The sequence below is a fragment of the Panicum hallii genome, unplaced genomic scaffold, assembly GCF_002211085.1.
Source record: "Panicum hallii strain FIL2 unplaced genomic scaffold, PHallii_v3.1 scaffold_412, whole genome shotgun sequence".
Lineage (NCBI taxonomy): Eukaryota > Viridiplantae > Streptophyta > Magnoliopsida > Poales > Poaceae > Panicum > Panicum hallii.
Genome location: NW_020356420.1, coordinates 5698 through 18796, shown reverse-complemented (window position 1 = coordinate 18796; position 13099 = coordinate 5698). Strand labels below are relative to the sequence as shown.

Genomic DNA, 13099 nt, shown 5'->3' with positions numbered 1-13099 from the left:
CGAAAATAAATTATAGAAGGATGCATATACTCATCAGGGAAACTTAATCATCATATTTACAGCTAATTTACCAAGAACAGACATAGACTCAGGGCTGGTAGCAAGGGCGCGCACCAAAGGTGAGCCAATTTTCTAGTGAACTATCTTATCTAATAGGTGCCAGTATCTAATAAGAATACTAACGTCACAAATGTATTTGAATGTGGAAAAAAGCACCGACACAAATGTATTCATAATATCTAACCCTCCCAGCTTTCACCAACGGTTGATTAAGCATATGTTACTTGTTAATTTGGCATAGATTTGAAATATCTGCAAATTTTGATATAAAAATATTTTAAAATGTTGTTCAAATATTTGGTGTGAAAATAGAGGTTAAAATCCTAAGGACAAATTGACATGAGAAATTAGTCCTTTTTTAGCTGAACTAACACAGTTAACTCCTCTAAACGAAACAGGGGCAAAACCACAAAGTTAAATAAATAAAAGGAAATTACAATCAAACTTGAAAATACAAATTAACTCGGCCCCAGTTCTGATCTCATCCTCGCCGGCGACGGCAGGTACATCGTCCACGGCGAATCATATGCGTCGCTTCTAATGACTGCGCAAGCAAATCAAAAGCAAAAGAGAATCTGTTCTGGCCTGCACCCTGCTTGCAGAAAAGGATTCGTTCCAACCTTGTGCTTCAAAGCAAGAAAAGAATAACGAAGAAGCATAAATAAACGGAACTAGCTAGAATCACATCGCGCGCCCTCTGTCTGTATTGCTAACTGTACTTGGTATATTTTGTTTGTATAGTATGATGAGATGAGGACGCTGAGGGACAGTCAAGTCTGCGTCTGCGACCAGCGGTGGCGTGAGTTGAGCTACCCTCCCGCCGCGGCTCAGGATCAGCACAGGTAATTCAGCACAAGAGAAATTTGAGAGGTACTAAAATTTTTAGTGTAAATTTGGTACCTCTAGAGGTACTAAATTTTACACTGAAAATTTTGGTACCTCTCAGAACCTACATATTGTAACATCATTTTATTTCATGATCAATCTTTTTGATTTATACGCTATTTATAGTTAGAATTTTTAACTTAAAAAAGGAGTTATTATATTTTGGGACGGAGAGAGTATTATATATTATATCTTCTTCTCATGCAAGTAAATTATTGAAATATGCATGTATCTATTGAACTGCAGCTTGGTATCCCATGCACAAAATCTGTGGAACGATTGGGAGATCCAATGCTTGGTGTTGGTGAGCTTCTCCCTACAGGTCTTCCTCCTCTTCTCCGCCGTCTTCCGGAAACTGTACCGCTCCGTCGTGCTCAGCGTGCTGCTCTGGCTCGCTTACTTATCAGCGGACACTGTGGCAGTCTACCTCCTCGGCCGCCTCACGCTACTTGTGGGTGATGACCCGCGCCACCAGATAGTGCTCTTCTGGGCTCCATTCCTGCTGCTCCACCTCGGCGGGCAGGAGACCATCACAGCCTTCTCCATGGAGGATTGTGCGCTGTGGAAGCGTCACCTTCTGAACCTGGCCACCCAGGTGTCGCTGGCCATCTATGTCGTGTGCAGGCAGTGGCGAGGAGGCGACAAGCAGCTGGTGGCTCCCACGACGCTCATGTTCATCGCTGGGATGACCAGCTATGCCGCGAGGATAGCGGCACTCAAGAGAGCCCAGCCAACATCATCGATGTCGTCGTCGGAAAACAGCAACTTTATCAAGTATGAAATGATTAATTACAATCACGAGCTAGCATGCATCATTTCACATAAGCAAGAGAGAGATTTCGAGAGAGTCATGGAGCTGGCCACCAATGGCTTCAGCCTAAGCTTGGATTTCTTGATGGACGTAGCGAAGAAAGATTATCTCACAGCTCCCACTTCTTTAACAGAATCATTTTGGGGATCTGTAGAAATATTTTTGAGATGTCGATCTTCAGACACGGACGACATGTTATTCAAGTTGGCTGAGATCCATCTCTCATTGATCTACGACCACTTGTACACCAAGTTTGGAGGAAACCTCATGGCAGCGTGCTGCCGCCTGACCACATTTGCCCTAACAAGTATTGCCCTCGTTCTGTTTGTTGTATCCACCAGGCTTGATCACAAGGGGAACACCTACTATAAGACAGCTGACATAACCATATCTTACATATTACTTGTGGGGGCCATTGCATTGGAGATATCATCTGTCTTGCTGTGGCTCTTGTCATCGTATTCACCATGGAAATTTCTCGGGTACAAACAAACACACTTGATCCCGATATATATTACTACTGTACTCCATTCCATAATATATCTTGTTGTTTATAAAACAAGAATTATACTTTTGTTTGTGTAAAGTAGTACTCCCTCGGTCCAAGTATGTATGTGTGTGTGTGTATATATATATATGAAAATTCCATTCTGCACGCGCTTGTAGCTACTTCTACATATGTATCTCATGATGTAGGGCGTATCTGACCCAATAAAAGGTATAAAAGGTATGTACGAGATATACGTGATCATACTAGACCATCTATGATAGTATATATTTTAACTATATGACCATACATGGAGTATATGACCATACTCATTTATATATATATATATATACATACATACATACATACATACATATAGCGTAAAAGTTATTTTTTACATGGTCTCCAATATATATGAAATTTTGATCATTAATTTCTTTCATAATATACTATCTATTAAAAACTACAAAGTTGGCACCATATGAATGTACTTAAAATTATCAATTTAGAGATCTCACATGCATGTCATGTAACATATGTATATTTTTTCAGTTTAGTTATTACTCACATATATTTTAGGATGGGAGAGGATAAAATTAATTTATTTTTGAAGAATTTCAGTTTCACATTCTTATGGCCGTATCTGAATGAATGCCCACGGGGCGTATGGATGCAGAACCTCGTCTGTTGCAGACAGCGTATTGTACAGCATCATCAAATGTCTCAGTCGTGTAGAAAGCAGAGTGGAGTGGTCAGGGAAGATGCAACAGTTGAACATGGTTGACTGGTGCATCCAGGAGAGACAAACTACTGCAGGATGGCTGGAATGGATGAAGCGTCGTGTCGGCATTGAAGGACGAGCCTGCACCAAGCCTGTCGAAGTATCTGCAGACCTAAAGAATCTAGTCCTTCATAAAATGCTCCAGACATTAGATGCCATTTCATCTAGACGATCGGAGTTGGACTTGACCAAATTCCATGGCCAGTGGGCTCAACTGTGGGTCTATCCTCACTTATTCAGCCAGAGCAGGCTGCCCAAAGTAGTGCAGCTCGTCAATAACCTCATCGAGGTCCTCGGGAGAACAAAGAAGAAAAAAGAAAGCAGTGAAGCACCACAACGAGCACCTGAGGTTAGTATGTTCCAAGATTTGGGGTTTGTGGAAAGTGTTTTTCTTTGGCACATAGTTACAGAGCTATGCCTACGAGATGATCAGGCTGACACTGACACCACCCCTGCTACTGCTACTCTAGATGATCAGGCTGACACTGACACCACCACTACTACTGCTAGTAGTAGTAGTAGTAGTAGTAAGGATTATAAGTTGAAAAGCTCGATCCGGGAGTTATCAAATTACGTCATGTATCTTCTTGTCAAGTGCAAAGCAATGGTCACTGTGTACGATATTGACAGTCTCAATGGCATTCGACGGACATTGCTGAACAATTTGGATATCATAATTTACCAAAAAGTTGATGGGAGGCCTATCCAGAATATCCACGATGTTGTGTTTTCAGAAGCTAACAAAATCTCACGGGAGTTCCTTCGAATAGGGGAGGAGGTGGGTCGCTGGGACATGATCGCGATGGTATGGGTGGAGATGCTCTGCTACATTGCCTTTAATTGTGATGCCGCTTTCCACACTAAACAGCTATGTGCTGGTGGGGAGTTTGTCACCCATGTCAAGATGCTCCTCGTGATTCTAAATTTTTCAATTTAAACACGAATTATGATCAATTCTGTATGTAATTGATATTTCCTCCACTCATGATACAATAATATATGTCCTTTTTCTTCTCACCGCTATATCTCTCCCTATCTTTCTCAATCTTGATGTTCCTGAATATGTCTTCATCTAAGTAACTTATCCACCTCAACTTGTGTCTCTAGCTTTTGCACCAGCAGACAGAAGGTATGCACTCATCCTATGTTTCAAATGATAACGATGATAAGTCGTTTTGGCTTTTCTGGATAGATAAAAGCTACGATGCTATGTATCTAGGCATACTCCCTAAAGTAGTTGTCGTTCTCGCTTTTCAACGAGTCAACTATTTTTAACTTTGATCAAATATATACAAGAAAATATTAATATTTATAGTATATAATTAGTATTATTAGATAGATCTTTGAATCTATTTTCATAATAAACTTATTTAGAGATATAAATGTTGCTAATATTTTCTACAAATCTAAGTCAAACTCAATGTTGGGGAAGGCGCTAGGCGTTCTCTAGGCGGTGATCCGCCGCCTAAAGCCTAGGAGAGGCTATGCGTTTCAAGATGTTTTTCTAGGCATTAGCACGTACACATATATACATATAAAACAACCTAACCCACCTCCCACCTCCCCTCTTATCCACTCACCGCTCCCTCAGTTCCTCGTTCACCCACCCATCGCCCATGCTTCCTCTTCCTCCACCACCCGCCCCTGCCTCCTCTCCCTCCACCCCCTCGCCTGCTCGTGCCTCCTCTTCCCCCTCCTCCGCTGCCAGCCCACCCGGCCCTGCCTCCTCTTCCACCTCCTCTGCCACTAGTCCCTACCTCCTCCGCCATCTCACGTCATCTCTGCTGCCATCATCTAGGGGACTGCCTACCCCCTAGGCTCTGCAAGACCCCTCCGCCCAGCGATTAGGCGCGCCTCGGAAGAGCGCCTTGTCAAACATTGGTCAAACTTGAAAAATTTTGACTGGCACGAATACCATAGCATCAACTATTTTGGGATGGAGGGAGTACACTATATCTACATGCATATCCTCTGCTATGTATCTAAAAAAACCAGAACGACTCATATTTTGGAACGGATGGAGTAAATTTGACCAAGTAGCTAATCTAGTTGATTCAATTGAGAAGCTTAGGGATGACCTGCAGATAGCGACCCTAAAATATTAGGATAAATGTATAACTTAGCTTCTTGTACCATAAATTCTACTTTACTTGTACTGCATGTTGTACTACACTTGTACATGGCTATATATAAAAGACACCCTAACAGTGGGTGTGTGATGATTCCCTCAATACCTTTCTATATGGTATCCTATCTCACCCCATCCTGACCCTAGCGCGCCACCGATCCTCGGCCCCGTCGTCCCTCCCGCTGCCGCGCTGCCCATGCCTCCTGGGCCGCGCCTCTCCTGCCTTCTCCACCCCCTCCACGACCCAGCCGGCGGTGTTAAACATATGGAACTTCAAATGGAGACACGATGACAACGTGATTGCTGCAACGAAATGAATTATTACAAATTGTCACTGTACCGAGAAAAAAGGATCCGCAGCCATGAAACAAAATCAAGTCTCTTCTCTGCTTTATTATTAGTGACTTTTAACCAGATATACTCCGTATGCTGTTCCAATCCAGCTAGGTTGCCAATCTCTTCGTAGAAATTTTAACCTGATATAAACCCATATGTGGCTGGGACAAGACAGAGCTGGAGAAACCACCTCGTTCATGGATGCATTGCCCAAGAGCATGCTCAGTTCTGGCGCAGGAGCCCAAGAGCCCATGGCTTGCACTGCACCATCAGGATTCACAGGATTTTTTGTACAGACCTAAGCTTCAACCCTTCCCCGGAAGGGAAGGGAAGCGAAAACAAAATACATCCACATGTTCTACGCATCAAACCCTTCCCCGGAAGGGAAGGGAAGCGAAAACAAAATACATCCACATGTTCTACGCATCAAACTCATGGGCATCATGGAAATCCCATGATATATGTATGATGTATATGGAACGGCTTTCCTGTATCCTCCAGGGGGGGTGTAGCGGCCGGAACCTTGTTCTATTATTAAAAAAATATATATGCTACTATACGAAGGAGCAACCCGAGAAACCGATCCCATCAAATGCGCGTCATGGAGATCCTAGCTATTCAGCTAACCCTATCAGTGCGCATTAAAATTGCCTCTTTCAACTTTTCTTTTCCGAGTGTTGTCGATCTCCACCATCACTGCACAATAGCACGTGTGGGCAGCTATATTATGTTTTCAATCTACTTCCATACAAAACGCTAACTATTGGGCAAGTATATTGCTACACGTCAGCGGTCTCGTAGGTTGTCTCATGCAGATCCACGTAGGATTTTTGATGATGTGGAGGAGAGAGAATGAGGTGGTTGCTTCGCGAAACAACCGTCTCATAAGGTAAAATTAAGGACCATGAGACCGCTTACTCATCATTGTACGAGTTGTCATTGTCATACTACTCATAATATTTTCTTTTTCATTCCACAAATTAAAGGATATGGTACTACTATAAGACAATAAAAGTGACAAACTAAGACAATAAAAGTGACAAACTATTGTGGAGATTGTTTGTGCAGTCGTCTTAAGATAACGTATCATTGCATGAGGTCGCCTATTAGTATCCAATCCTAAAAAGCTATTTTGTCTCTAATCTACTTGGACATCTCACCTGAACTAACTCTCTGAGGTTCGAGTCCTTACCTCTTGAACATTGTTTCCGTACCGTGCCAGGAGCTTGTATTTCGGACCAACCACAGGTGCCATGTAAACCTGCCAAGAAATCATTTTTGTTTAGGAAAATCAAAAGCTTTCAGGGGAGTAGTAGTTCCAGGAACCAAGGTGCACATCTCACCTGAAAGGTCGGAGCTAACCCTGGGCTTTGGAAGAATCGTCCTTTATACACATCTCTCCCACCCTTTGTTTTCCGCATCTCTTCCATAGGGTGATAAGGGCATCTACCTCAGGCCACTACAGATTGTTCAATCATGCATCCTTGGTAATTTAGACCAGTGTGTACCACTACGTGATGAGTAACTGGAAGAAAAAGAAAAACTACCTCTACTAGTACCACATCTAAGGGGTTATTTACACGATTTTGAATAGTTCAGAATGTTCAATATCCGATTTTACAGTTTAGAAGGTTAAGTAGACGAACCCAATACTTTAGGGGTTATATGCAGACTTTTCCACCGCCTCCTTAATTAAGCACCAAGAAACGAACTGATGATGGGATCCTTCATTCTCTACGAAAGCACACAAATTAAGATATCAGGCCATAAAACAATCAGATTAAGATATCCGGCCATAAAACAATCTTATTGAGATCCATAAAGAAACGAAAGGGATCGGAACGGGCCGTGGTTGTTTTTCTAAAGTGACCTGAACCGTACTGTGTGTGGAAAGGCGGCCGTGAGAAATGCGGCTACGTATCTACTAATGATCTGAGTGTGTTCTTAACATAGAGGAATTCAGGGAGGATCGGAGAAAGTTATTGACCCTAGCTAATATATACTACTTTGCTATATATCATCACGGTCTTAGGAATTTTAGAGCTTGTAAAGATAAAATGACCCTAATAATTCTATTGTAAATAAATCTTGTGGCCACAACAAGCACAAAAAAGCTGATGCTTCCTACAGTGCCACTAGTACAATATGGCTCTACATAAGCGGTAGCCTTTTTCCATCACAAGCGGCTAGGTTCGAAAACCGTTTGAGATGTGCCAGGCCATTCAAACCGCTTGTGATATTTAAGTATCACAAGCGGTCCGAAATTAAAAAGCGCATGTGATATCCGCGTCAACATCACAGGCAGTTTATAAGATAATCCGCTTGTGAGTTTATTACCATCACAGGCGGTTTTTAACCTGACCGGCTGTGATATAATTTTGAAATCACAAACGGTCAGTAATACGAAACGCTTGTAATGCGGGACATGTGTCACAAGCAGTTTTAGAATCTTAACCGCTTGTGATGGATTCATATCTCAAGCGGTCTGTAACAGGGAACGCTTGTGATGCTGGATATGTATCACAAGCGGTCAAGCTAAATAGAACCGCTTGTATGTGAATACCAAACCGAGTAAAATTGCATAGACAGAGGCTCTTCGTCCAGAATCACAAAATGAAATATACTCAAGTCCAATATAGATCAATACAGAATCACAGAATCGATATTCTTTCAAGTCCAATATAGATAAATACAGAATCACAGAAGGGAAATTTCTATAATCTACAAGTAACAAATTAATATGTAACACTATAATGAGCTCCAACAAATGAAGTTTCTAGCTGAGACCTCTCCTGGGCATTGCTGCACATATAGGCAAAACAAATCAGTTAACCGTGACCTTTAGCATCAACATGAGCATTTATATTGTTAGTAGAAAACCACCATATATATGTGAATGAATTTAAATAGCACACATAGAGAACTTGAGAGATTTTAAATTCATTGGTAACCACAATACATAGTCGATCGGACACATGACAAATACAATTTGATTCATACAATTTTTCTTGAACTACCATTTTTCCGCATGTATGGCTTCAAGTTCTTATCAATTTTCTTTTCCACACGCTTAATTCTCTCAGGACCATTAAAGACGGACATCTCTTCATACTTATTGTATTCCTCATCTCCGTCTCCCACATTCTCAACTCCAACAATTTTTTGCTTTCCAGAAATAACTACATGGCACTTCTCATTTGATGGATCGAGTACATAGAACACTTGTGCAACACATTCGGCGAGAACCCACGGGTCATCTTTATATCCTACTTTCTTTAAGTCTACCAGTGTGAGTCCGTAGTTGTCCACTATCACCCCCCCGGGATGTTGTACCCATTGGCACCTAAATAAGGGTATTTTCAAGCTCGGACCATAATCAAGTTCCCATATTTCCTCTATGAATCCAAAATATGTGGTCTTCTGTCCCTGTAGGTCAAAAGCATCAATACGAACACAGCTATTTTGCATAACACTTTTCATGTCTTTTGATTTAGTGTGGAATGTGTACCCATTGATGTCATATGTTTGCCATGATGTCACTAAACACGATGGTCCAGAAGCCAAATTCCTCATTGTTTTCTCTTCCAAAGAGTCTCCGGATGGGATGTTTTTGTCCATTAACCATTCGCTAAAACGATATTTGTGCTCCCTCGTGATCCAGTCCTCTATGCGGTTCTGATTTTCTTTACGAAGCTCATCTAGGTGTTCCTCAATGTAAGGCTCGGCTATCGCGAGATGTTGTAGTACACTACCATGAGCACAATGTACTATCTTGTAATCCTCGACGCGGAAAGTTTTCCTGCCCATTCTCCCTCTCCCACATAGTTTACCCTCATGTTTAGGTACAGGCACACCTATCATTGTTCCATTTCTGATGTAATCTATACAGCTCTCAATCACTTCTTCTGTAGTGTATCCCTCCATGATTGAACCCTCTGGGTGAGCGCGATTTCGCACATAACCTTTTAACACTGCCAAGTACCGCTCCAACTGAAACATATGATGTAAATATAGTGGCCCTAATATTTTTATCTGATCCACGAGATGTATGATAAGGTGTACTTGCATATCAAAAAATGATGGAGGAAAACACATTTCAAGCTTGCACATAGTCTCGATGATGTATGCCTTCAGATAGTCCAAGTCTTCTAAAGCTATTACTTTTTGTGACACTGCATTGAAAAAGTAACACAAACGTGTGATGACAACTTTGACATGCTCTATTTCGAGGGCTCTTACCGCAATTGGGAGGAACACCTTCATCATCATATGGCAGTCATGAGAGTTGTAACCAAATAGAGACAAGTCCTTCATCGCTGATATTGGATGAGAAACCAGTGGGCACTTTGATCCCACGCAAATATTTGCAAATTTTTGTTTTCTCCTCAACTGTCAAGTTGTAGCTAGCTGGGGGAAGGTAAGGCTTCCCTTTGCCACTATCCACTGGATGAAGTTCCGATCTGATTTGAAGATCTACTAGGTCCTGGCGTGACTTAAGTCCATCCTTTGTCTTACTCGGCATGCCCAGTAAGGTTCCAATGATGCTATCAAAAACATTCTTTGTTACATGCAACAAATCAATGCTGTGGCAAATTTCCATATCCTTCCAGTATGGGAGGTACTTGAAAAAAATCGATTGCTTCTTGAAAGTTGTGTCAGTTGAAGGGTCAGTTCTCTTTCTCTTTTCTACTTTGTTTTTTTCCCCTTTCCGAATACAACCTGAATGTTTTTTACAATTTCAAAAATGAGTTTCCCGCTATAAGGCTTTGGTGCACCTTCACTTTCCAGTTCATTGTTAAATTCCTCTTTCATCTTTCGGTACTTATGCTGCTTCATCAAGAACCGCCTGTGTCCCATGAACACCAACTTCTTGGATGATTTAAGGTATAAGGAAGCAGTTCCATCCACGCACACTACACAACCATTCTTTCCTTTGGTCTTTTGCCCTGAAAGTGTGGCGCCCCCGGGAGAATCATGGATGGTAATAAATATAATTGCTCTTAGGTTGAAATACTCCTGGCGATACTCATCCCATATTCGAACTCCTTCATTCCAGAGCTTCACCATATCTTCCATAAGAGGTTCCAGGAACACATCAATATCAACACCAGCTGCTTTCGGACCTTGAATAAGAATAGTCAACATAATGTACTTCCTTTTGTGACACAACCATGACGGAAGGTTGTACATCGTCAGAGTCACGGGCCAGGTGCTATGTATACTTCTTTTTTCACCAAATGGATTCATTCCGTCTGTGCCCAAAGCAAATCTTACATTTCTAATTTCTTTGGCAAACTCAGGATACATATGATCAAAAGTTTTCCACTGTGATGCATCAGCAGGGTGTCGAATCTGTTTGTTATTCTGCTTGCGACTTTTAGCATGCCAGCGCATAAGCTCAGCCTCCCTAGGGTTTGAGAACAAACGCTTCAAGCGATCAATTACTGGAAGATACCACATCACCAAAGCTGGGATCTTTGACCTCCTTTTGCCATCCATGTCATCAAAAGTGTCATCATCAATTTCAGGTCCGATAGCGGCTTTCTTGTTTCTATTTATCTTCGCGATTTTGTTCACACACTCTTGATTGTAGCTCTTCTTGTATCGACTGACATTGCAAACTGGGCATCTTGTTGCGTTCTCAAACTCGCCACGATACAGAATATAATGGTTCGGACATGCATAAATTTTTTGCACACCCAGAGCTACGGGAGATATAAGCTTCTTCGCTTTATAAGTGCTGGTTGGTAGTTTGTTGGGTTTTGGTAGGAGTTGGGACAGAAAATTTAAAAGATCTGTGAAGCTAGTATCAGACCATCCGGTGCTAGCCTTCAACTTAAGAAGTTCAAGAACTGTACACAGTGTAGTAAACTCTTTGTCACAGCCCTTTGATTCATCATAGAAAGGTTCTTTTGAGGCACTTTCCAGACCCTCCAATTTAGGTAGATCTTTCTTCTGTGATCCCATAGAACTCAATATTTCTGGATCCATATGGCGCAACATGTCTTCGCAATCAAATTCTACAAAATCTTGATTGGCATCCACAGAATCCACTTTACCATCCTTTTTAGCTAACATTCCCACAGCACTTTCATCATTACCAAGCACTTCACACGGATCCAGCTCACCATGTTCTGTCCATATCGTGTAATTGTTTTTGAACCCTCTTTTGAGCAGATGTGATTGGATTGCTCCTGTATCTCTCCAAGCTACCTTATTATCACAATCGATGCATGGGCACAATATCTCCTTACTTTTTCGCATATTCGCGTGCTTGTTGGCTGCTTCAATAAAGCTTCTAACATTTCGAATGTACGACGGATGTGGTCTTGGCACATTGTACATCCAACCTCGGTCCATTGCCTATCCCTATATTGATTAACATAAATTGAATTCAAGACCATATTACGATAGGTACATGACAGTGAAACAAGATCATATCGATAGGTACATGACAGAAGTCTGAATCTTCAAAATTCTATGCCATGAACTACAAAAACCCCTAATTAATTGAATTCGATCACTAAATCATGAACGAATGTGCATAAACAAAAGCAACAGACAAATTTGATGAGGATACCTTGCAGCTTGGGGTCGGTTCATCAGCTCGTGGACGCGCGGCGCTCTGCTCGGGGACAGCAGCTCGTACACGGCGCGACGCTCGGGGACGGCAGCAGCTCCTGGATGGCGCGACGCTCTGGGATGGCGGCAGCTCGTGGACGTACGGCGTGGCGCTCTGGGCCGGCGGCGGCAGCTCGTGGATGCGAATCGGCGCTCGGGCCCGCGGCGCCAGCCCGTGGACGGCGCGGCGCTCGGGGCCGCGGCGCTCGTGGACGGCGGCGGCAGCTCATCCCACGTCGCGGCGCTCGGGGCAGGGACGGCGGCAGCTCGCCAACGGCAGCCTTGGCGGCGCTGTTAGGCAACGGTAGAAACTCGAAAGGGTTCCTCTGCAACTTGATTCCAACCAGTTTATAATGTACACACACCACAAGCGGATATAAACCAAAATCCGCTTGAGATACACGGAAACTGCTTGTGATGTAGAACTTCACAAGCGCTTTCTCCTTGACGACCGCCTGTGATGTAGAACATCACAAGCGCTTTTTCCTTCACGACCGCTTGTGACGTGGAACATCACAAGCGCTTTTTCCTTCCCGACCGCTTGTGCAACCGCTTGCGATACGCTTTTCTTTCCCAACCGCTTTTTCCTTCCAGTCCGCTTGGGATAACTTTTTTCAATTTTTGGTCTTATGAAATTTTGTTTCAGAATAATCTGTGTGTGAACGTTGGATAAATATTTTGGTACAATTTCTACATATCATATAGTGCATGAGTGTCGCTGCATAGAATTTTCATGAATTTTTGAGTTTGGTAACTATTTAATTATATTTAAATGAATTTCTACATGCTTCTTGAGAGTAATTCGAACTTGAACTAAGACTACAAACAATATGTCTCAAAAAAATTCCTAAAAAATATATATTGTTTGATGTGTTATATTATTGACTAATTTCTAGAAAATGATCCAAAATTTAATTGTTAATTTACTAAAAAAGGTACCTTTGCTCTGTGTGATGGCAACAAATAAATCTAATAATATGGATTTTTTGT

At 42.1% G+C, this 13099-nt stretch overlaps 2 protein-coding genes across 2 annotated transcripts; one reads left to right on the top strand and one right to left on the bottom strand.

Annotated features, from left to right (window-relative positions):
• The first annotated feature begins 762 nt into the window (after positions 1-762).
• Positions 763-4022, top strand: LOC112878693. Its single transcript, XM_025942915.1, has 3 exons — positions 763-902; positions 1192-2238; positions 2920-4022. The coding sequence occupies exons 1-3, from the start codon at positions 811-813 to the stop codon at positions 3959-3961; spliced, it is 2181 nt and encodes a 726-aa protein (XP_025798700.1). The 5' UTR covers positions 763-810; the 3' UTR covers positions 3962-4022.
• Positions 4023-10174: 6152 nt separating this feature from the next.
• Positions 10175-11848, bottom strand: LOC112878692. Its single transcript, XM_025942914.1, has one exon. The coding sequence runs from the start codon at positions 11846-11848 to the stop codon at positions 10175-10177; it is 1674 nt and encodes a 557-aa protein (XP_025798699.1).
• Positions 11849-13099: the final 1251 nt, after the last annotated feature.

Coding starts and splice junctions, on each gene's coding strand:
- LOC112878693 (XM_025942915.1), top strand. CDS start 811: ATGAGGACGCTGAGGGACAGTCAAGTCTGCGTCTGCGACCAGCGGTGG. Junction 903..1,191: donor GCGGCTCAGGATCAGCACAG/GTAATTCAGCAC, acceptor ATTGAACTGCAG/CTTGGTATCCCATGCACAAA. Junction 2,239..2,919: donor TCACCATGGAAATTTCTCGG/GTACAAACAAAC, acceptor GTATGGATGCAG/AACCTCGTCTGTTGCAGACA.
- LOC112878692 (XM_025942914.1), bottom strand. CDS start 11,848: ATGGACCGAGGTTGGATGTACAATGTGCCAAGACCACATCCGTCGTAC.